The following is a 24,672-nucleotide window of genomic DNA, read 5'->3' as shown; positions in this document are numbered from 1 at the left end:
TCCTTGAGGCCTTCTGCATAATCAGCACCGTAAATCAATAAGCCTTTGGATTTGTTCGGTTATTTTCCCTTTCATTCTTGGGAACTCGCGGCAGGCATGTAAAAAATGCAGTTCTGTTAGCTGCTGTGAAAGTTTTCTACATTGCATAACTTGCAGTTTCCTTTAGGCCTACCAATTATCTATGGGTGTGTTCCTCAAAGGAAAGGGGCTATTGTGCATTTTTGCAGGAAACACCTCCAGGAGATACCGGACCAGACTAGCAACGTTACCACCAGCTTCACTTGGGGATGGGATTCTAGCAAGACTTCTGAACTGCTCTCAGGAATGGGGGTCTCTGCCCTAGAGAAGGAGGAGGTGGACAGTGAAAACATTCCCCAGGAACTGCTCTCAAACCTGGGCCTTCCGCAGAGCAGCCCCCCACGAAAACGGCTGAAGAGCAAAGGGAATGACAAGGACTTTGTGATCATCCGCAGACCCAAGTTAAATCGAGAGAGCTTTCCAGGTAAGGTATGAGGGTAAAACTGTCAGTCACCAAGAGCTGGGTTGAACTATTTTGTTGGCAAACCTTTGTGGATCTTTAGGGGTGGGGCCCCTTAAAAAACGCCAAATCCTGAAGTTATTTTCGAAAGAAATGGAACAACTCATTGTCAGTGAAGTTTATCAGCATCTTGGTAGGTATATATCTCCTAGTGCACAATTGATTTTTAACCCATGTGAAATTTCAACCCATGAGAAGGCATTCCTGCCTTTTTTGCTTAGAAGATGAATCTGCCTGCTCAAAAGTCAGCTCAATGCCACTGATGAATGGGAACACAAGTGATGATCTTATAGGACTCTTTGTTTATATTCTGCTGTTTTACTCCCCTGGTTGAGCTTTTTGCCGGGATCGTAATCACATTAGTCGAAGGACTGCCGAAGTGGATAATCAGCTTTAAGTGGAGGAGAGTTAACCAGGTCCACTCCCAAATGGGATTCTTCCGTTATACTCAGTCTCCATTACTGCTAGGATTATCTGTTCAGTTGCCCAACCCAATAACCTGAAGGTCAGTCATATTCCCACCATTCCCTAACATCCAACCAATGACTGAGTCATTTTTTCCTGTCTCCTAAATATTTTTCAAGCTCTCATCATCTCTTACCAGATGCTGGAATGGACTCATCATTCCAGCCTTATCCTCCCCAGACCTATCCCCCTGAGCTAGAAGGGACTGATTGAAATGTAGAACTCACCATATCATTACCTTTTTAATAGCTTTCCATTCCTATTCTCAAGCAGGTGAATAGATGCCTCCCAGAGTGGGTCAGAACCACAAGAGAACTCGAAGCCATAGGGTAAACGTAGGGCATTGACCTGGGTTCGTCAGTTTTTCTTGCTAGTAAGTCACTTGAGATATTACTTCAGCGAGTATTTGCCAAGCACATACTATGTGCTTGACATTGTTCTAGGTGCTGGGGAAACAGCAATGAGCAAAACAGAAACATTTCTGCTAGAGAGGGGACACAATAAACAAAATAAATAGAGTATGCAGTATGTGAAAATGTGCAAAGTGCTACAGCTAACAACAAACTTTGTGCAAGCCAAGAGGGATTGGAAATCCTGGAGTGGGAAGATGGATGAAAATTTTAAACAGTACTGATGGAAAGCCTCACTTGGACAGTGAGCTTTAAGGAAAGGCATAAAAGAGGGAAAGGAATGCACCATGCAAACATCCTGAAGAAGAGAGCCTTAAGCAGAGGGAGCAACCAGTGCAAAGACCCTGGGGCAGAAGCATGTCAACTTTGTTGAAGGAACAACAAGAAAGCCATGTTATAAGAGTAGAATGGGCAAGGGGAGAGTAGATCAGGCTAGAGGTGCTTACTTGCTTGTTTTCTTTTTTTAAAAATCTGGGGGGTTTTTGGCTTTTGAAACTTTTTTTAGGAAAGAATCTTTAAGTGATGGTCTGGAATCTACATCAGGAGTTGAATTAGAAAGGCAGTATAGGAGTATGGTGAAGTCAGGCAAATATGGGTTCGAATCTCTGTCTTGCTGTTTACTAGTTTTTTGGCTCCCTGTGCCTTCGTTTCTTTGTGAAATGGGCAAATAATATCCACTTCATAGGTTGCTGTGGAGATTAAATGAGCCCTGACAGGCGTGGTTCAGTGGGTTGGGCATGATCCATCAAACTGAAAGGTCGCTGGTTCGATTCCCAGTCAGGGCACATGCCTGGGTTGTGGGCCAGGTCCCCAGTGTGAGAGGCAACTGATTGATGTGTCTCTCTCTCTTGTTCGGCCTTCCTTCCTCTCTGTAAAAATAAATGAATCTTTTTAAAAAGAGATTACATTGAAGAATGCCCGTGAAACTATTAGCGTGCGCCCTGCACATGACACTCAGTAGTGAGTCAACCCAATTAACTTGATCAGTGACATTTCTGATATCCATTCGGGCGGCTGCTTCCCTTCTTCTTTGTCCTTAATACTGTTAGTCTGACCCTGTTAGTGGCGGGGGTTTTTCTCCTTCAGAACTGAACGGCACTGCTCTGTGCAGTGTGTGGAATGCAGCACTGGCCTTTGGTGCCCGACCCCCCAAATCAGTGAAAGAAGCTTCGTGCTACAGAAGCCCCGCCGATGGCATTTAACACAGAGTCACCGCGGCGTGCGCTTCCACATTCACACACAGGCGTAAATTAAAGACATGTTCCAAGCAAGGCCCTCCGGAAACTGAACAAGATTAAGGGACGGTTGCTGGCTTCTAGGCAGTTAAAAGTCAAGCTGAGGAGCAAAGACAAGACACAATGAGAGGAGCTCACAGCAGAAGATGGCAGCGAGCCGCCCGATGTGTAGGAGGCCAGAGAAGGACTGATCGTTAGATCTGACCCCGGGTGTAGGTCTGAAGTGAGAAGGGAGAGGCAGGGAAGGAAGGAAGAGTACGCATTGCCCATCTGCGACCCAGCACACAGGATAGACTGGTTCGTTGGTGCGGGGGCTGGGCGGAGAGGGAAGTCAGAGATGGGGGAGGAGGGCAGCTGGTGTGGAGGATCCACAGTGGGCCTCCGGGGGAGGCCTGGGCCGCCAGGGTACCGGATCTGCATTCCAGGGAGTTTTGTGTGCTGTTGTCAGGACAGGTGGCCAGCAGCTCTGCCAGGGCCAGGGCAGCCCAGGCCACACCTGCTTTACGTAGAGATCTGATGACAGGGGCCCTGGACTGGGAATTTTTCTTGGGTCTTCACTCTGCAGTCTCTCCCTATAGGCCCTATGCCAGGCTCACAGCTGGCAACTGAATCCTCTTTATCTGCCTGCTTTGGAAGATAGAAACTGTGTGACCACCCTGAACCAGGACAGGTGTGATTGGCCCTCGGGGTGAGCGTGTGGAAGGGGCTGGGGAGAAATGGCCAGTTGGGAGGTCGTTAATAGGCAGACAGGGGACGGCTGTGTCGTATTTGTGGGCACCGAGTGCCTGTCCTGGTCCCATCGTCCCCGCTTCCCCTTCTCAATAGAGGATGGCCATGAGAACAAGGTCGAAGTGATTTGTTCATCAGCTCTTTCCTGGCTATTAAACTGCTTGAAATTCCAGACCCTACACTGGTTCCCAGACTGGAGACTCCAAAGTTTAGAGTATACTGATATCCCCAAGGGAATTCGGTCAAAGTGCAAAATTCCTTAGATAGGACTCAAGAAGTCCCGCCTTGAATTTGGGAATCTGCTTTAGTAGCCCCAGGCAAACATAGTTCTTCTTCTTCTTTTTTTTTTTCCCCAATAAGAAATATATTTTACATTGCAATCCTGGGTGTGTCTCTGAAACAGAAATTTCACAGAACCGAATCCTCCTTACTGAGGCATGTCCTATCCTGGTCCATTCCATTCTTTCAGAAACAGCGCTGGTCAATTGGACCGATTTCATAACTCACCAATGAATCTCAGCCTGCAGCTCTCAAAACTCAGCTGTTAGAGCCTTGATGGGACCTTCCCATGTACTTTCCTTGCTCTGTAGCTTCCATTCATTCATTCATTCAGCAAAGACTTACTGAGCATCACTCTGGAGATTAAGAATATAGCAGTGAACAGAGCAGGCCAAAGACCTGGCTCTCACAGAGCTTGTGTTCTGTACCTTATTCTCCAGTCCCAGTCTTCATGGTTTGTTGGTCTTCCTCCACTCCAGAGGTGAACAAGTCCCACAGAAATCTAGGATTGTGGGGCAGAGGGGATCATTGAAGACCCCCAGTTTTGTGTTGCTTTTCTTCAGTGTTGCCTAACTACTCCCCTCCCCACCCCAAAACCCTGAAAACAAAAAACAGAGCAAGCTCAGTCCAGTGTATTCTTTTTGTGATTTGTGGGAGGAGGAAGGAAAGCTCATCGCAGAGGACAGAATCTGTCTGTAGCGCCCCCAAAAGGAAGCATGGGTTATTACTAGTTAAAACGAGCAAGCAAAAGCAAACATGAGGTGAGCCCCCACCCTTAAAATGTACACATACACACACACACACTGTAGATCTGAACAGTGGGGCCTGCTTCTCCTTAAGGTAAAACTGATCTCTGCTGAAAGAGAGGCACAATTTTAAGAGGCACAGTTTTGTTTATTATTAAGATGACTTCAGTACTTTAAGTTGACTTTGGGTATGGGTGATATTCCAAGAAAGAAAGGTGCCAAGTGAGAGGAGCTTCTTATCCTGCCAAGATCTAACACATAGAAAACTCTTCAGTGAGTCGCTCTGTCCAGAGCTTGAGAGGCATGGGCAGCAATGCGTCCACAGGTGTGGGCAGCTGGGTTTGTCCATCAGGAATAGATGGAAATGGCGGTGACCGCGGGTCATGACTAACTAGCAGGTTCATAAACCTGGTCTACTGCTTCCACGTCATTGAACACTTCGGGCCTTGGGCTGAGTAATTACTTCCCTTTCCGTGCAAGGCTGCCGTGCAGCCCTGGCGGGTAGAGGGGGCCAGCAAAGGAAAGACCTGTTCTGGACTTTCTCATCTGCTCTGGGCAAACAGACCGGGCCTCGGCATAGTCAGGAATCCAGGAAACAGATGGCTGATGTTTTGAGAACTAAATATGGCAAGTAAAATTAGGTTAAGCATATCACAGGCCTGGATACCAGCCACTAGAGCAGCTCTATGAAGACAGACGCTGCCCCATCTGCTTGGACAGCAGCCAGGTTCAGGTTGGAAGACCGCCCCCGGGCCTGAGAATCACAGTCATCCCGTGGTCAACCCTGGGTGCTTGGCGACTGGTGCATTTTCCCGGCCATTGCTCCTTCCACCTGGTAGCCATGCCCTTGATAGTTTTTCAGCATCTTCATTTTATACCCTCTCGCCTCCGCCTGTCCCTCCCAGCCCTGGTTGGTGTCTTTCTTCCCCATAGAAAGTCAGGTTTAATTCCCTCCTCTCCTACGCTTGTGGAACAACAAGTACTGAGAACGGGGAGAGCACAAATCGGAGCTCATCCTAGCATAGAAAGGGGGCGTGAGCTGGGATCGCAGCCGGGTTTGAGTTCCCACTGTGCCACCAGCTAGCTGGGCGACTTTGTCCTTCTTGTCATCGTTGCGCCTTTGAGGCCCTGTCCCCCACCTCCAAAGCTGCTCGTGTTCTCACAGAGGACATTTCTGTGCCCTGAGTTCTCTTCGGCCTCATCCCTCCGAACGCCGACAGTGCCACACGGGTCCTTTGCAGGCACTGTGTCCCCACCTGCAGTGCCCTGCGCCACCTGGCCGGCCTTCCCACACCCACCTCTTTTGGCTCTAGGCCTCCTCTTTGCGGCGTGGGGTTTGGTACAGACAGAACCACATTCTGCCTCTGGCTCTGCCACCTAATGGTTGCTGGCGCCTTGGCGAGGCTCGTTAGCCTCGCCGAGACAGGTTTCCTCCTCTATAGGACGTGTTAATGCCACTCAGCACACGGGGTTGCCACAAAGGCTAGAGTCTGCGCTTTGATACAGATGTGAGGCTGACTTTTAGGGCTCTCCGGAAACGGCAGTTTTCAATGTTAGGTGACGTGTTTGTTTATTCGTTCATCTCCCAATGAGGCCATCGGGCGGGGACGGTCGGTGCCTTACACCCAGCTCCCAGCACTAGAGCATTAATTAGGTGCCCAGGAATGTTTCTCGAAGTGGAACCATAGGCCAGCCTTGTCCTTCTACCAATGAGGAAACCGGTTTTAATAGGCCAACAGTGTTGTTTGTCAGCAGCCAGTAGTCTGCTCTTGGCTCTTAGTCATTCCTTCGGGAAATAGCAGTGGAGAGTGCGTTCCGACCTGCATTGCCAGGCTCTGTCCTAGGCACTGGTCTGTAGCAGTAGGAACTGGTCAGCAGAGGGTACGGATTTAGCTCATTCGCATTTTGCATGAGGGCAGAGTAGAAGGAATAACGCATTTAGCAAAGGTTTAGCGAATGCCTATAATGTGCCAAGCATTGTGCTGGGCGCTGGGTGTGCAAATCTGGGCACGGGGCTGTGGTGGTGGGGAGCTGGGAGTGCTGCTCTGAGGAAGCGCCGCTTAAGCTGGGGCTGGAAGGAGAGGGACCTGGGCAGTGCAGACGGAAGTGGCCGCGCAAAGCCCTCCTACTTCTAGCCAGCTCTTACCTGCGTGGCTTCATGGCCCACCTTTGCTCTTTCCTGCAAACCTCTGCATTCATTGCTTGGCCAAATTTTCCTCCTTGCGTTTTAATGAACTCTCTTTATAGTGTCCCTGACTTCTTATGTCTTCCCAACAAAATAGGAAGTACCTAGTTTATTCATTTCTCCTTCCCTGAACTTCACAGTGAGCTGCTCTCATTTTCCCCCACCCCCATCTTCAGTGGAGACCTCAGTGCCCCACCCCCAACCCCTTGGAGCCGGCCATTCCCGAAGCTCTTTTTTGCACGCACATGTGTGACTCTGAGGCCTTGCCCTGCGCAACATGCTGGGGGGGGGGGCTTCACATTCCTGCATCACTCCTAGAAGCCCCCAGTCAGTGACTAACCTGCCCTCAGCCAGGCCAGCTCTGGAGTGGTCTCCTGTGGGCCCCAGCAGATTTGAACCCCAGGTGCCCATCGCAGTAACATTCACACACCCCGAGTTGACCTCCTTCCCTTCCACACCTCCCTCCACTCCTTCCGGGGCTTCCCGAGGTCATGTCCCAAATAAACTACTTGAATTCAGATCCTCAGGACCTGCTTCTGGGGACCCCAAACTTAGAGGGTGGTTTGGGGGTCTTGGTAAACCACCCCATGCCTCCCTTTTCATCTCAGAGTGAAAATTTGGAGCAGCACTGAAAAGAAGGAAGTGTGCAGGTGTGACGGGGAAAGGAAAGCCATGGAGACGGGAGAGAGACAGGAGTTAGGCTCTGCTGCTCAGTGTCCCCGTATCTTAGTCTTCACAGTGAACAGCTTTGCAAGATGGTCTCTCCGCCCCCATCCCTACAGGTGGAAAAACGGAGCCCAGAGGGATTAAGTAACCTGCCCAGGGTTCACAGTCTGGCAGCAGCGCAGCTGAATTCCTGTGCAGGCTTCCGCCTCGGTGTGGTAGCTCTCACACCAGCGGCAGGGCAGGGGTCAGGCACCTGGTGCCAGGGTGGTCTGCAGATCACAGTAAGATCTCAGCATTAGATCAGAAACAACTAAGTGTGTAATTTTGTGCCAAATCGAATGCTAGCATCTGATGTACGGGTATAAGAAACAGCAGGGTCCGGAAGTTTGGAAGCATTAATGGAAGAAAAACTTGAGAAAAACCGGTCCGTCAACTTTTTTCCGGTTAGGGGAACAGAGCAGAAGCCTGCTTTGTCCTTGGAGCTTTGTGGCAGTGACGGGGTGGCTGCCGTACAGTGCAGTCTCCAGCTGCCTCCCCAGAATGCGGTCAGGGGTCAGCATTGATGATCTGCCTTCATCCCTTGCCCCCTAGGACCGAGAGTCTTTAATTTTGTGCTCAAGAGAGAGAGAGAGGGGAGCAGGCATTAATTGAGCAACTGCACACCTCCTACTCATTCTTCAATAAAAGCCCCCTCCTCCAGGAAGGCTTCCCTGACCACTGCTGCAGGCTCATATGCTGCACAGCACTGAACCCTCACCCACTGCAGCCTGTCGTGATGCTTCACTGAAATTTCCTCCCTCGTCTGTGTGTCTCAAACTCGGAGCAGGCCGGGCCTTGTTCATCTTTCTATCCCCGAACAGACCCCAAAATGTCGTACATATTTAGTAAATGTATGAATGGGTGAATGTTTCAAACACTGTGCTTGTTCTTAGAAATACGGAGAACTTTTTTTTTTTCAATGAGTTCTCGTTCTGAAGAACTTGTGGTCTAGTGAGGGACTAGAGAGATGAGTAAAGAAAGAACCAGTTGTAGGCAAGTGGCCTGTTTTTGACGCTGCCTGGAGGCCTCAGTGGGGCTTTCACAGCAAGTTGGTTTTAAGTCAGTGGCAGCCAGGGGTGGGCACCACCTGTAGAGACAGGAGGTGTAACACAGGATGACCCCTCTGAGAATCACAGAAGGACTCTAAATGGCTGGCTCATCTTTCTAGATAATGAACCTGGAAAAATGTGTTGGGCCCTGACATGAAAGCTTTGAACTTCATGCTATTCGGTATAGACTTTAGGCTAAATATTAGGGGCCACCGATGAAGGTTCTAATTGAGGGAAAGATGGAGAAGACTTCCCAGCAGCACCTGCCCTGCAGGTCCCCCTCTCCCTCTGTCCTTGCAGAGCCTGGGGCTGTCGCTGTACTTGTTCAGATATACTCTCACCTCTTCGCTGGGTCTGGGGTTACATTAGGCTTCTCCGGAGACATGGAACAAGCAGGAGACAGGCGGGGATTTAGCATAAGGTACTATCTCACACAGTTAGGAGGTAGGAGGCCGAAAGTCCGCCTGAGCTCTGCAGTCCAGGGGCCTGAGAACCAGGGCAGCCTAAGGTGAAGGTTCCAGTCCCAGGTCTGCAGGCAGGAGGAGACCCAGGCCCCAGCGAGACAGCCAGTTCTCCCTTAATTAGCCTTTTCTAATCAGGCCCTGGATTGGGTATGACCAGCCCACACTGGGGAAGGCAGTCTGCTTTCCTCAAGTCTGCAATTCAGATGTTAATCTAATCCTGAAACACCCTCACAGACACACCCAGAACACCCAGATTAGTGCTTCCCCAGCTGTCTGGACCTCCCCGAATGGATCCTGCCTAGTTGACACAGAATTACCCACCACAGAGAAGAGAGGAATAGCTGTAGAACTGGAGTGGATCAGCGGGAAGGTGGGGAGGCCAGTGACTGAACAGTGCTGACCCTCTTAGTACGTCCCCTCCTCGGCCATTGTCACAGCACCTCATCAGTATACTCACATGTAAGCGTCGACTGCTTGCTAGACAGCTATTAGAGATTGCTTTTACGAGACTAAGAAAACTGGTCTTCCTGTAGGCTACCTTCTCCCTCCATTTTTATCTGAACACAGCAGTTAGAGTGATTTTTATAAACTTAAGTTGAGACTTTGTCACTCCTATGGTCAGAACCCTGCAGGGCTCTTCAGCACGTTCAGAGTCAAAGCCAAGGACCTCATCACGATGTAGGAAGCCCCGTGACCTCATCTTTTACCCCCTTCCCCACACTGGTTTTCTGCGCAGCACGGCCTTGCTGTCGTCACAACAGATGTGCTGTCCCTGACACCCAGGACACACCCAGACCTTCAAGGGGACTCCCTACTTTGCTCAAGTCTCCGCTCAGGGGTCGCCTTCGCTGTAGGGCCCTCCCTGACCACGGTGTTCGGACTTTCGGCTCCCAGCCCGGGCCGCCCGTCCTCTCCTGTACCCTGCCCAGTTCTGCGTAGCTCTCGTCGATTTTCACAGGTTGTGTCATTTCCTTCTTTTATGTGTGAGTGTCCATTTCCTGCCACGGTGAGGCACGCGCCGTGGGGCGAGATAGCTTGTCTGCCACCTTCCCTAAAACGACCCCGGCCCAGTGCATATTAACCCTGTTGGTTAATAGAGGAGAGCACCCTTTGATGTTACACTTTCAGGTAAAATTGACTTCTGGGTGCTTTCTGTCGACCTGAAAGAAGAGGGAGGAAAGGTATTTCCCTTTCGCACACGGTCAGTGCTCCACTGAGTCCTTAGCGCCCCTCCACCACCAGGGGGACCAAGACGCTGCAGTCCGTGTGTGTGACGTCTGCAAGGCGTGCGGACCCGGCGTGGCTGGTCTAGCCTTGGCTGCGCCAAAGGACACGCAGCGAAGAGTGTTCATGGTTTTCCCTCTGCTCCTTTGCTGAGACATGTGGGCCGTGGTCCAGGGCACCTGCACAGTGGGGGACAAAAAGCAACTGTGAGGGTGAGCCATTTGATCAGCGTTCAGTTCCTGTCTGCAGCCAACCGTGAGGGTCCTTTGCAGGCACGAAGAGTCAGTAGAGCCGACGGCACAAGAGCGGTGACTGGGAAACACTTCTTTCTGTCCTCAAAGGTGTTTCCTGGGACTCCCTTCCAGACGAGCTCCTTTTAGGCATCTTCTCCTGTCTCTGCCTCCCCGACCTCCTCAAAGTCTCCAGCGTGTCTAAGAGGTGGTATCACCTGGCGTAAGTATTTCTCACCCCGTTTGGCATATGGGGGAGGAGGGAGTGGGGGGGTTACTTATTTATTCATTTGGGTCTGGTGAAACTAAAAACAAAGAAAAATACAGTAGCAGAAAGCAAAGTAAGCATCTTCATATTTCTCTTAACTACTTAGCGTCTTATTCCACTGTGAACGGGAGAAGGCTCCTGGAAGGGAAAAGTCACCTGCCTCTGAGAAGCTCTTTTCCCTGGTTCGGTTCAGCACCCGCTTTACCAGGCCCTGGTCTGTGAAGGGCGTCACACGGGAGGCCCCGCCCGTCCTCCGTGCAGGGGGCGAGGACCCGGGGCCCTGGCGTTAGGAGTGTGGACCCAGCCCCCGCCACCGCAGCTCTGTGTGACCTAGGGAGGCCCTTGACACTTCCCAGCCCCGTCCCCGCCCTTCCCCCTGTCGACAGAATGGCAATGATGGTACCTTCGGGACAGGACGGTTGTGAAGATGCAGGACAGGGACACCGCCTGTGCGGTGTCTGGCTCTGCGGGTGTTCAGCACGTGGCAGCCGACCACTGCTGGTGTGTTGTTGGTTTGGGGGACACCTTTCAGGCGTGGACAGCCTGTGTATGGAAAGGTGGTATCAGGCCAGAAGCGGCGAAAGGAGTTTTTTCAGTTGGAACATTTTTTCCATCTCTTTCCCTTCTCATCCCCACCCAGCCCCTGGCCGTCCACCCTCTCCTTCCACATTTCAGGGACTCTCACTGGGAGACAGGGGGACCCCTTCCTTTCCATTCAGGGGCGTGCTGGAAGGGAGACGCCCTTGGTAGGTATCTACTGTTTCGCTCATCCCACCCCAGTGACCCCGTCTTAATTTTCTTCTTCCGCCAGCTGCCCTCACCATGCAGAGTCTGTCGCTCTTTATCTCAGTTGTCATAAAGTAATAGCAGACGGGTATTAAGATTAAGGGCCCGGCACCGCAGTCCTGCCTTCTTACAACAGAAGCCAAGTAGCATGTTGGCGGTTTCTTTATGCAGAATTACTTCACAGCCCGTGCCATGGTCTGCTTCCTTAAAGCCGTGATAAATGAATAAAGTTCTGGTAGGCATTCAGTTCTGTTCCCTCACGTGCTGGGCCTGTGCTTCCTTTCTAGGCCCCTGTTTCCTTCCTCAATTCCTTGCATTGCATTAATCTGGTGGTTAAAGCTTCCTCCTTGTGTGTTCAGTACTGGCTCCTCCTTTTTGCTTTAGAAACACTGTCCAAAACCTAAGTGATATTTTCCCCTTGTCCTTTCATGGTAGTTCATATGTGTACGTGTATTTCTGTGCATGTGTGGGTGGGTGTGTTCAAGCTTGAAGGGTGTTACCAAACAGAGTTGAACTGTAACATCTTTTTCCTAGAAGATGTCCGGGTGGCATATCTTACAATAAAGTGGTGCCAACTTTGCTACTTTTAGTTATATTTGCATGTTATTTAGGGTCATCATGGTAACCTGCTTATGCTCAACAGAAGTGGCAAGTGGGGTCACCAGGGCCATCGGAACCTATCCACCTCATCAGGAATCCATTGAGCAATTTGAGCAATCATTTTTAAAGGTGCCAAATGGCATCGGGCACTGGGATGTTAGTCTCTGAGTCCACATGCCGCCCTTGCTGATGGCAGCCTTGAACCACCTAAATTAGAAATCCGTGGGGAGAGGAACCTGCAAGCGTCTGCATGATAGAGCCAGGAAATGTTCGGTGGTGCCTGCGAGCTGTCACAGCTGATTCACCGTCACCTGAGAAACAAAGGTGTCTTCAGAACTTGCTTCCGGGGATTCGGTGGCCACGTCCGCCTTGTCAGGGGCGGTGTCGAGGGCCTTCAGTGTCCGGTCCCCCGGCTCACCGAGCGGAGCCCCCTCTTTTCCAGGTTTGACGAGTCCCTCTGGCAGACCTTGGACCTCACAGGGAAAAACCTGCACCCAGACGTGATCGGGCGGCTGCTGTCTCGAGGGGTGGTCGCCTTCTGCTGCCCGCGGTCATTTGTGGACCAACAGCCGGTAGTTGAACATTTCAGGTAAAAAAGAAAAATTCTGGGAGAAAACTGTTTCTAAATCTTGCAGTGGAAACAGATCCAAACTTTTTCCCCCTTTGCCCAGCCTGACACAGCCTGTGACAGACAGTAGGGGTGGGAGTTGCATCTTTGTTCTGTGGTCCCAGGGGCTCAGAGACCCCCCACTCATCTGACTCAGGGTGGCTGATGAACTCCCACCAGCTCAGAGGTGCACCCTGCTGCCCCCCAGTGCCCGAGTCAGAGGAGACAAAGAGCGTGTGAGGAGTCTCCACTTGGGGACCTCTGGCTTTCTGGTTCCGTCACCTGACACTTCTTCAGGTGACAAGTGTGCCACCTGAGGAAGTGTCCTCTTTTTGTTTGCTTTGTAGAATAGTTGGAGGAACCGTTTCCCTGTTGCTGAGTGCTGTAACACTCGGTGCTGTGACGGGGCTTAGTGCTTCCTCGTGCAGCACTCGGCTAGACTCAGTAGACACTGAACAGAAGAATAAGCTGCAGACGGAAGGAAGGACGAAGTGTGTGTCCTGACTGGAGCACTTCCCTGCCTCTCCCCGTGGTCGGGGGCTGCTTTCTGTCCTTCCGCCGTGGCTGCGTCCTCTCGCCTCCTTCTGTCGAGTGTCCTTTGGTCACTCCGGGGTCTGTCCCTAGCTGCCTTCTCTCTCAGTCTGCACACTGGCCTGGACGAGCTGTGTCCCCAGCGCCCACACTGTGCTGGGACCCTCCGGTCCTCATCTGCAGCTCCACTCTTTCCTTCAAACGGACCCCCATTGCCAGGGACCCAGGAACTGCGAGACCTGGATTTCCTCCAGGCCCCTCGAGGTCAGCATATCTGACATGAACTCAGCCCTCCTTACAACTTGCTCATCGTCATCTTCCCTGTTTGAGTGACGTGCCACGGCCAGCCCCCCACTGTCCTCACCAGCAGTCATCACGGGCATGAGCTGGTCATACACATCCAGCTCCTTCTCACCATGCCCACTGATTAATTTCTAAGGGGGACTCTGCGAGCCGAGACATCTTGACTTGGCAAAAATCCTCTGGGGTTTTAAAGTGAATGAGGATGGGAATTAGCTAGGAGCAGTTCGTTTTATGGCAGAAACTATAGGGACTTCCTGAAACGCGCATTTAGTGTCTAGCTGGTGATTGGCTGCTTGTCTGGGGAGGGGGCGGGGCAGGTTTGACCTTGACGGACGGGCCGCCTTGCAGAGCCTCTCTTCTCTCCTGGGTCCAGCCCTTTCCGTGTACAGCACCTGGACCTGTCGAACTCCGTCATCGGTGTGTCCACCCTGCACAGCATCCTGTCCCCGTGCTCCAAGTTGCAGAACCTAAGTCTGGAAGGCCTACAGCTTTCGGATCCCATTGTCGAGTGAGTGAGTGGCAACCAGGAGCGTGTCATGGAAGCCGGATGTGTGTTTGTTTCGCTTCCTGAGCATAACTGGGGTTCCCTGCTGTCCCTGCCCAGGTGGACTCAGAAAATAGCCAGTGCAGTGCATCAGCTTCCGAAACTTTCTGGGACTCGTCTAGGCAACCTGAGCGCGCCCGCTAGCTATAAACGGCCTGATGCTAGGTGCTAGAGCCTCACTCTGAATAAAAGCAGGGTCCCTGCCCGGTGCTGGGAGAAGCGGGTGGTTACAGTGCAGTGTGTTTGTCCATTTTGCCGGTGACTGTGTGGCAGCATACACAGCGAGACCTAATCAAACACAGGGAGGGCCACCTTCCTAGAGGAAGTGACTCGGGCTTGCGAGCTAGATAAAGCTCCCTGTGGCTCTAAACTGCTAAGGAAGCGCGAACTGCAGGAGCACAGGGCAGGGGGTGGCAGGCGGGTGCGGGGGAGGACAGGTACGGACCTCAGGGATCCGATCTCAGTGGGCCCCGCGGTGCTGGGAGCAGTGCGGGCTCTGCCACAGGCTGTAGAGGAAGTGTGGTGAAGGGTGTGCTGCTGAGAACGGAAGGAACATGGCCAAGTTGAAATCAGAAAGTCAACTCCCTGAGCACCTCAGAGGATCAGCCAGACACGGGAGGAAGAGATCAGGTGGGACTTGGTTGTGTCCCTCCAGGTGGGAAATGAGGAGACCCGACGTAAAAAGTAGAATAATAGTAATGACAAAGATAGCAGCTGACGTTCACTGAGCACTTACTCCGTGCCAGGTACTAAATTCTTTAAAGGTTGTCTCATTTAATGTGCACAGCAGTCAGACAAAATAGGTTCGTGTTGTTACCATTTTACAGATGTGGCATCTGAGGCACAAGCTGAACATCTTGTCCAAGGTCACACAGTTTGTAGGTGGCAGAACCAAGGTTTGAACCTGTCAAGGATGATTCCAGGACTCCTGCACTTAATCACTGAGTTTCACTATCATGAGGCATTTGAGAATGTAGAACAGAGGGGAAGTTGAGAGACATTTAACTGAAAGAACACTGTAACTATAAGTAGAAGTTTGCCTACAAGTTAATTCCAACTATGTGTGAAATGGAAATGTGTGTATGCTATTGCTTTTTTAAAAAAAAATTTTAAAGGTACCTTGAAGAATGTTTCTTGTGCATTTACTCTGTGCCAGGTGCTGTGTTAAACCCTTTATTACATTATATCATTGCATCATTTAATTTTAATTATATTTATTACATCATTTCATTTCAACAACCAAACCAAGAAGGCACTGATCCTGCCATTTCACAGACGAGTAAACCAAGGCAGAGAGAGCATCCTGCTCAGTGTCGTGCGCACAGTGAGATGCGAATTGATTTGTTTTATTTTAATTTTTAAATTAAACTTACTGGGGTGACATGGATACAGTGTCTATGTATTGCATTGTGCGTTCACTGCCCAGAGTCCTATCTCCTCTGAGACGTGAACCTGAACTCACTTCTGACCTGGAGGCCTGTCGGTGCTCACCTGCCTCACTAGCCTGCTTTCCTCAAATGCTTGTTGATCGACTATGAGTCTCTTACTGTTACTCTTTCGACGTTTTTCTCTTTTCCCAGTAATCTTGCACAGAACTCAAATTTAGTCCGACTAAACCTTTCTGGGTGTTCTGGATTCTCCGAATCTGCCTTGAAGACTTTGCTGAGTAGCTGTTCCAGGTGGGAAAGATTTGAGACTTGATTACAGAACTGTCATTTCAGTGGTACAATTAAACTCACATCCGAATAGAACTGGGAAAATTTTTGAGCTATTCCTAACTCCAAGCTCGTGATTTGGATAATGCAGTGTATCCTTTGCCCTCTAAACTTTCTGTCGGAACTCAGGAGCCAAATCCAAGGAGTTTGCAAAGGATGATTGTGTAGTAAGCCCTTTTTCCTTGTTTCTGTTTTAAAAGTGAAGATGTAGTATGTTTATCAACAGTATGGTCGAAAGAAATCTGTTTTTACCTGACTAGAGAGTCAGGGTTTTTCCCCCTTTAATATCTGTAGACATAACTTAACAGTTTTTGATAAATGTTGTACACTTGAAATCTACACCATGAATTTGGGTGAGTCCATTAAAAACATAATTTACATTGTGTTAATAATGTCAGGGTGTGAACAGAGGGTGCAGAGATTGCTGAGAGGGGACATGGGTCACAGGACACAGTGCCGTGTGTGTGTGTGTGTGTGTGTGTGTGTGTGTGTGTGAGATCCCTGGTCCTCTGCATGTGTCTCACTGCATTGCAACTCTATCTCCTTAAGGATCTGTTGAAAGTCTATTGCATTTGGATAGGAATGTTATCAATGAGATAAACTATCAGCCCTGCATTTTCTCGGGAATGCCAGGAATGGGGTGTGTAGTTTAATGGTGGGATCTTTTCTTTGAATGCCTCAGTGGCTAAGAATCCAAATAGGACCAGGCAGTTTCGTTATTAGGGACCAGGGTGTCAAACTCATTTTCACCGGGGGTCCATCAGCCTGGTGGTGGCCTTCAAAGGGCTGAATGTAATTTTAGGACTGTGTAAATGCAACTACTTTTTAACTAGGGGCAGGGAGCTTGGCGCTGCTGCCAGGGAGCAACAAGGTGGTATTGGGCAGATAAAACAAGGTGGTGGGCCAGATTGAGCCCCTGGGCCTTGTGTTTGCCACTGTGGAAAACATCTCAGATGATTGTTCAATCCGTGTAGTTGTTTTCTAACAATCTGTTGGTTGAGAAAGAAAACAGGCTGGAATTTCTGTACTTCCAGTTCTGGAATGAGGTTTGAGTTGGCAGGAAGGGAGGCGTGTGCTCCCCTTTGTTTCCACAAGGGGGAAGCATTCACTCAGGCCTTGGCTCAGATCCCCCCTCCCCTTCTGCCCCCCTTCCCCCCCCCTCCCCGCCACTTTCTGGAGCCAGCTGGAGCAGGGGACGATGTCAAGGGGAAGCTGGAAAGAGGGGCACCCTTGTGGGTGAGCAAAGGTGGCTTCTGAGAGGAGCAGAGGTTCTGTGCATGAAGTGGTAAGGAGTGCCTGGCTCTGTACGTGCTTTGCAGCCAGAGGCAGGGCTGCCTGGAGACTCGATCCCGTGTGACGGTCCCGTGCTTTCCTTGTTGCCCCTCTGGTGTGCAGACTGGATGAGCTCAACCTCTCCTGGTGCTTTGACTTCACTGAAAAGCATGTGCAAGTGGCTGTCGCGCATGTGTCGGAGACGGTCACCCAGCTGAACCTCAGTGGCTACCGGAAGAACCTCCAGAGAGCGGGTAAGAGCGCAGCTGCCGGGCCCCGGACGGCAGTGGCTTGCTCCAGGGGGCCTCCCCCAAGGACAGCCCTGCCGAAGCCGTCTCTCCGTCCAGTGACTGCATTTGCTCGCGTTTTCCCAGGGAGGCGGCAGCGGATCAGAAGGGTTCGGCAAAGGCAAACAGCTGGCAGCGAGACTTGAATCCAGAGTCTAGAAGCAGAAATCTTTTATACTTTCACACTGTTTATTTATTAATTTGTTATTTTAATCCTCACCTGAAGACATGTTGATTGATTTGAGAGAGGGGGAGAGAAACATTGATGAGAGAGAAATACCGATTTCTTGCCTCCCAAACACACCCTGACCAGTGATGGAACCCACCACCTTTTTGGTGTACGGGACCCTGCTCCAACCAACTAAGCCACCTGGCCAGGGCCAAACACTTTACTTTTTAAACAGAAGAATTCTTTTAATTGACTAGATTTGTTAGGTCAGACTCCAACATAAAAGTAGATAAATGCAGTCTTTGATTAGTATTAAGCAGTGGTTTCGACCAGGGGTCATTTATCCTGCCAGGGGACATCTGGCTGGGTCTGGAGACATTTCTGATGGTCGTGGCTGTGGGTGTGCTCCTGGCATCCAGTGAACAGAAGTCAGGTGTGTACAGAGCAGCAGAACAACGCACAAGGAATAATCTGGTCCAGATGGTGCCAAGGCTGGAAAACCCTGTTATAAGTTGCTCATAAGTCCACACTTAGAACTTACACTTGTGAGTTCAGTCTGAGTACAGGAGGTTGTTTGGATGGACACAGGCATTTGAAATCAGGGCCAGTGCATGACCGTTATAGTCTTCATGAGCCTCAACCTCCAGCTATGGTTTGCTTTCTAAATACAGACAAAATCTTGATTTGCAGAGGTAAGTGTTTGCAAACGGCAAGATTTTCTTTAACAGCTTCACCTGGCGACCGCAGGCTGTGAGCCGTGCCGAACCCAGCGGAGCTAACTTGCTTCAACCCTGTCGTGGTGTCTTGATGTTGCTGTTGGCTCATCTAAGCATTCTGTCATTACAGTTCTTATTATACTTTAAAGATTTGAGTCCCAGATTTGCAGAATATATTTGTCTAGAGATTAAGCAGTATCTGAAAACTCTTGTCCCAGGACGTGGTATGTGGTCTGGTAAGATACATCAGGGTGCAAACAGTAAGAGCTGGGCTCTCCTGAGTGGCCGGGACGTGAGTCCCTTTCCAGGTGCCTGTGTTTTCAGACAGCGGAACGTTGTCCTTAGAGATTTGTGACAGCAGCAGGGACATCTTTCTCACCGCTCCCCTGCACAAACCATGCCTCTCTTCTACTTACTTTCCCTTTCAACACTTTTCAATCTGATTACAGCATGTATATAGTCATTCTTAAAATATGGATAAACATTTTAAGACAAGCCATCAGGAATCTCACCGACATATTTTTCCATAGAAGAGTTGTTTATTTATTTATTTTTAGAGAGGGGCAGGGAGGGAGAAAGAGAGGGTAAGAGACATCGACATGAGAGACAAACATCCATCCGTTGCACCCCAGCCGAGGCCAAACCTGTAACCCAGGCATATGCCCTGACCAGGAATCGCACCGGTGACGTTCGCTTTGCAGGAGGACACCCAACCACCTGAGCCACATAGTCAGGACGAGAGTTTTTTAGAATGGGACAGTGTATTGGATATTTGGTCATATGTTCTTTTTCCAGGTAACCCTCTTTTCAGGGGCCGTATGATACTCCACCCGACTAACATGGGGTCATTTGTGTTGGCTCAATAACAGTGACCTCCTTGTAATGGATGTTCGGAGTCGTCAGACTTTTTTCCTTTTTAAATAGCTTTGTCATGGACAGAGACAACTCATGGAGTGTACTTCAAAGGATGCAGTCTTAAAAGTGGAATTGCTTAGTGAAGGGTGAAGCTTTGTTCTCAAGCTTTGGGTAGTTCTTGTCAAATTGCCTCCCAGGAGGTTTAAACTCCAGTCGGCAAGTGCCCTGTGCACCTAGAGCCCCACCGCAGGTCCTTCCCCGTTTGTCCCCAGGAGAGGAGAGGAGAGGAAAGGACAGGACCAGGCTTCTTCCCGTTTTCTTCTTGTATCTGCATTTCCCATCCCTTCACTGGGATTGTTTCTGAAATGAACCAAGTGCAAGTTCAAAAAACTCTGCTGTGGACAAGCTGCTTGTTAATTTTGTTTGGCTTAATACTTTCTCTTTGTTTCCTCTGAAGAAGAATAGCCAACATGTTTACTGAGTTTTGGCAGCAATAACAGGTAACAAATTCTGCTTGCTGAGCACATTCAGGGCTATGAATATTGAAGTGTCAGTTTTCCTAATTATATTGTGGAAATCAGATTTTTTAATGAATGTCCTAACAATAGCATACTGCTCCACTATATAAAAGGTACAGACTTTATTTTAGCTCCTAGACTAGTACCAGATTGCCTGGGTTCAAGTACCCGGTCTGCCGCTTACTGGCATCCTTAAGTCACTTAACTTCCCTATTGCTCTGTTTAGTGATCGATAAAGTGTAACAGTGGAATCCCCCTCTTAGAAACACTGAGCCGGGCTAAACAGTCCTTGGTACACAGTGAAAACTCAGTAATCACTGGCTGTCATCGCCACCCCCACGCCCTTATTTATCACTGCCCCTCAACCCTTTTTGGGATAATAGGAAAGTGCTGGAGGAGGCCTGGGTGGACCTGGCTTTTGTACTTCACCTTGATGGAAATTGTCTTTCTGTAAAATGACAGATCAGATTCTGTGGTTTCTCAGGTCCCTTCCCCTCAAGTGGATGTCCCATTTGTGGTGCAGTGAAGGGGACAGTGAAGGGGTGTCCCGTTTGTGGTGCAGTGAGGGAGTGATCTCAGCAGCGACTGTGGTTCACTAACCAACCCCCCTCCCCGCCACCACCACTAAGGGAGGACGGGGCTTAAATCAGGGCTGGAGGTGGAGACTAAGCAGTCTCATTGCCCAAGGTTTCCTTCTTTCCTGGGTGGTGCCAAAATAAGATAGCATCTGATTCTGGATTTAATCAGTGGCTGGTTGGCCAGCTCAATGCCGAGTCACTCAAAATTGTGTTGTGCACTTTCTTCATTTTTTTAGTCATTCATTAAACTAGTGTTTATTGAGCACATACAAAGCCTGTTCCAGGCTTGGGCGATGTGGCCTTGAACTCAACAAATGAAGTCATCCTTGCAAGAGTACCTTCTAGTGGGGGAGCCAGACGATCAACAAAGAACTGAACGTTATGAAAGAAGATGAAAATGGAAGGGGGGAAATACAGCTGAGTAACTGGGTAGCTGCAGCAGGAAGGGGCTATTTTTAGATGGAACCGGCAAAGTGAGGAGTGCTCGGTGGAGGTGACACTGGAGAGCAGAGACCTGAAGGAGCGAGCTGCATAGATGTGAAAGGGAGTGAGGGAAGAACATTCTAGAACTAAGGACTGCAAGTGTAGACCCTTGCTGTGGGAGCCAGTGTGTAATGAGGAGGAAGGAAGGCAGTGGTAGGAGATGAGAAACCCGAGGGTGTGCAAGCCAAGGAAAGGCTTCGTTCAGGTTTTTCTCTGAGTGAGGGAGGAAACCACTGGAGTGTGTCCAGCAGGGACTGTGATCCGACTCACACTTTAAAAGTCACGTTGTGCTGCTGCGATCAATGGAGTGGTCACATTCAGGGTGCTGAGAGATGGTCAGAACCCTGACCTGTGTGGCTCAGTTGATCGGTTTCGTTTTGGAAACTGAAAGATGGCTGCTTTGATATCCAGTCCGGGCACAGGCCTGGGTTGCGGGTTCAGTCCTCAGTTGAGGCGCCTGCGAGGGACACCTGATTAATGTTTCTCTCTCACATCAAAGTTTCTCTCCCTCTCTTTGTCCCTCCCTTCCTCTTTCTCTAAAAATAAGTAAATAAAACCTTTTTTTTAAAAAAAGGAAATCGATAGTATTTTGGCTCTGGTCAGCGTGGCTCAGTTGGCTGGAGCGTCATCCAGTAACCAAAATGCCGTAGGTTCGATTCCCTGTCTCCTGTCTGGGCACTTATGAGCCTTGGGCAAGGCCTGTACCCGAGGCAGCCAATCCATGCTTCTCTCTTTAGGAACAGATTCGATATATGATGTGAGAAAAACAGTCATGTGACTGCCAGGATTTTGAACTAAGCAACCGGATCAGTGCAGTTACCACGTACTGAGATGGGAAAGATTTTAGGGAAGGAGCAGATCCAGAAGAGAAATCAGGTACTTGGTTTTAGGCACAAATTGAAGGTGCCTGTTATCTATCCCAGTGGGTATGCTGGGGTATATTGAGGAGGTTGTTAAAAATTCAAGCCTAGGGTTTAGGGGAGGCGAGGGGGCTGAAGAGAGAGCTGTGAAAAGAGAAAAACCCTCAAACGTTAATGAAGGTTTTTGTTTTGTTTTATTCTGTGTTGGTTTGGGGTGCACAGCCTGATGGTTAGATAGTTATACACCTTGCAAAGCCTTCCCCTCGATATTTCCAGTTCCCCAAGCCATGCATAGTTATAGTATTATATTGGCTGTGTCTTCTGTGCTGTACTTTACATCCCTGTGACTGTTCTGTACCTGCCAATTTGTGCTCCTTAGTCTCCGGCTCTTGCACCGCGCCCCCCAGCCCCCTCCGCTCTGGCAGCCCCCAGTTCTCTCTCTGTGTCTGTGAATGTTTCAGTTTTGTTTAATGTATGTTGCAAACGTGTATTTCCAGTTTTCTGACACTTCATTAATTCTGTTTTTATTTTGCTTAAAGATGGTATGTTTTTTAAATTTTCCTGTAGTAAATTACAATATTCCTTTTTATCAGTGTGTTTTTTTTAATGTTTAGAAACTCCTCATCTATCCTAAGATCCAATGAGTAATTACCCAAATTTTTGCATTTAGAATTTTTTAATATGTGAATTTTATTTGGTTATATTAAGTTGCAGAAATGAATGTTTTCTGGTTGTGGTAGCTGCATTTTTTTAAAAATCTGTTACCTCAGCCCTGGCTGGTGTAGTTCAGTGGATTGAGCACAGGCCTGCGAACCAGAGGATCGCAGTTCAATTCCCAGCAGGGGACCCAGGAGAGGCAACCATACATTGATATTTCTCTACTTCTCTCCTTCCCTTCTCCTCTAAAGATAATTTTTTTAAGTTAAAAAAATATTTTTTAAAAATCTGTCACCTCCCTCCCTGAGCTGACGTACTGCCTTCCTGGTGTGGTGTTAGGCTACACGGTTGCGCACCGTTAGCTGATTCACCCTCGGGCGAGCATCTGGGGGTGATGGTGCAGCCCGCCACGTGCCTGGGCTGTCTGGTGCAGCCTGTTCGTTGCTCCTGGGCTGCAAGCCAATGCAGCAGTCACTGCACAAAACAACCTGAGACTGAATCGGGAACAAGAGAAGTGACGCAGCCCCAATGCACAGCAAACACGCGGCGTATAAGGCTGACGCCTGCGTCGCACAACGTGCTGTTCTGCTGCAGACGTCGTCTTCTAAGTAGAAGGAGCCCAGTGTGAAATAATACAAAGTGTAGAATGGTGAGTACGTGAGCACGTCATCACCAGTATTGCGTGCTGTGCGTAAGTGCGCGCGCCGTACTTCCACTCGGCTGGTGGCGCGCAGGTCTGTTTGCGCCAGCACCACCGCAGACACGGGAGCAGGGCCTTTCGCGTCGGCGGTCACGATGACTGTGTCACTGCTGGGACATTGTCACCTCCCTTTTACTCTGTGGGACCCTCATGTGGATGTGGTCCACCTTTGAAACATTGTGTGGCACGGGACTGGGTATGGTGGTGTTTGGTTTTGCCTTTGCTGTTCTGAACGGCGTTCTTCCGGGCTTCGCTGATACGCAAATACATAGCTATGGCTTGTTGTTAACCACTCGTTTCCCGCAGTTCGCTTACTATTTCCAATAGCTTTCAAGTGGCTTGCTTGGGTGTTTAGGGGAGAAGAATCTTGCATGCCAAGATGACAATTTTGTTTTTCTTCCTGACGGTGTGTGATTGACTGTATTGCCCGAACTTCTGGCACAGCGGTAAATGACAGTGTTGATAGCGGACATCCTTGTATTGTTCCTGTAGAGTGACTGTCATTTTTTTTTTCTAGATCTCTCTACCTTAATTAGAAGATGCCCCAGTCTTGTCCACCTAGACTTAAGGTATGTTCTCATTCATTTATTTTAGGAAAAAAAAGTGAAAAATCGTGGTTACTCCTTGAGCGGGGAGAGGATCCATCTGCACGTGTTTCCATGAAGGAACTCGGCAGTGGGCTGCTCCTCCCCCCCCCCGCCCCCTGGACAGGATGGATGGACGGGCGGGCAGGCGGGCGCTGACCCTCTCTTCCGCTCTGTTGCAGCGACAGCATCATGCTGAACCATGACTGCTTTCCTGAGTTTCACCAGCTCAACTACCTCCAGCACCTGTCGCTCAGCCGCTGCTATGACATCATCCCTGAAACTTTACTGTAAGTATCTGTGACTGTCAAAGCTAGTGGGAGGCAGGGACCACAAGAGATGCCACTGGGAGTTAAATCCATTGTTACAAATGGCAGATGTTTAAAATGTAAACATTGATATCAGTGTGCCCCAGACTGGTTAGGAAACACCAGCAAAATAGAAGAACCAAGGCAACATGTTGCACTTAAAATGCCTGGTGAGTTCACTGAAATAAATTAGCATCCATTTCTCATTTCACTGTGAGCAGGTTGAAGTGTTATCATACTGTACTAGCGTCTGGCAGGTTTGCCACGGAGGAAGGTGGCCTTCATGTCCAGGGAGCTCAGGGTGTGATTGGAGAGTGGACTAAGTGGGGTGGCTTTTGTTGTCCCCCCCCCCCAAAGTTTTCAAATCCACTACTGATTCCCAAAGCCTTCACCTGAGCTAGAGGAAAAATTCCATAATCCTCTAGTGATGTCTGTGCTGGATGGTCCAAGAGTGGGAAGAAGAGAAGTATGTAAGTGGTAAATATTGGAAGAGTCTGATGCTCTCTTTGCAAACAGGGCAGGTTGAGGTCCTGAAGAGGGAAGTAACTAAACCCGAAGTTTTCTAGTGAGTGATTGGCTGAGCTGGGTCTACAGCCCAGGTCTCCTGGACAGAGGCCAAGTAGTCTGTGTCCAGTCTGGTGGCTTTTACAAGGGCTCATCCTGTGCCAGCTCAGCCCCTTCCACAGAGTCGGGGAGTGCGAAGGAAAAAGGAACCTGGCCCAACTTTGTTTTTGGAAGTGCTGTACCCAAGTCATGCTGGGAATAACATCTCTTGCTCAATGCTCTTTTTAATCCTCACCTGATGACACTGATTTTTAAAAAGATTTCCTTTCATCCCAAGGCCTGGAAAATTCTTTCTCATATCAAATGTAAACATACAGCAGATTTACTGAAAACCCCGAAAAGCCAGTATCTTGGACTTGGTTGGGTGCCCCTCCCACTCCAGCCAGGGTGCCTGAGGCTGCCAACCTCGAGTAGCTCACTGTCCAAATGAAGATAATCAAGCGTTTGGTTTCTACGAAAGACGGTGGTGAATTTGAACCAAGTATTTATATGGTCCTCAAATTATTGG

The 24,672-nt window shown here is 49.5% G+C and overlaps 1 protein-coding gene across 3 annotated transcripts in view; it reads left to right on the top strand.

Annotated features, from left to right (window-relative positions):
- SKP2 (S-phase kinase associated protein 2) overlaps nucleotides 1-24,672 on the top strand; it is a 30,504-nt gene that overhangs the window by 498 nt on the left and 5,334 nt on the right. For 2 of the 3 annotated variants that reach the window (XM_053657404.1, XM_037129047.2), the window contains exons 2-9: nucleotides 228-502; nucleotides 10,371-10,482; nucleotides 12,356-12,502; nucleotides 13,728-13,862; nucleotides 15,479-15,577; nucleotides 17,009-17,139; nucleotides 23,226-23,277; nucleotides 23,475-23,582. In XM_053657404.1, coding sequence (XP_053513379.1) covers nucleotides 228-502; nucleotides 10,371-10,482; nucleotides 12,356-12,502; nucleotides 13,728-13,862; nucleotides 15,479-15,577; nucleotides 17,009-17,139; nucleotides 23,226-23,277; nucleotides 23,475-23,582 — 1,059 coding nt within the window. Of the gene's footprint in view, nucleotides 1-227; nucleotides 503-10,370; nucleotides 10,483-10,633; nucleotides 12,238-12,355; nucleotides 12,503-13,727; nucleotides 13,863-15,478; nucleotides 15,578-17,008; nucleotides 17,140-23,225; nucleotides 23,278-23,474; nucleotides 23,583-24,672 lie in introns of those variants that run through there. The other variant, XM_037129048.2, reaches the window with a different exon arrangement.

Source organism: Artibeus jamaicensis, unplaced genomic scaffold (genome assembly GCF_021234435.1).
Source record: "Artibeus jamaicensis isolate MK-2021 breed Jamaican fruit bat unplaced genomic scaffold, CSHL_Jam_final scaffold_369, whole genome shotgun sequence".
In the NCBI taxonomy this organism is placed as follows: domain Eukaryota; kingdom Metazoa; phylum Chordata; class Mammalia; order Chiroptera; family Phyllostomidae; genus Artibeus; species Artibeus jamaicensis.
The sequence above is the reverse complement of the archived record's forward strand: the minus strand, read 5'-3'. Positions and strand labels throughout refer to the sequence as shown.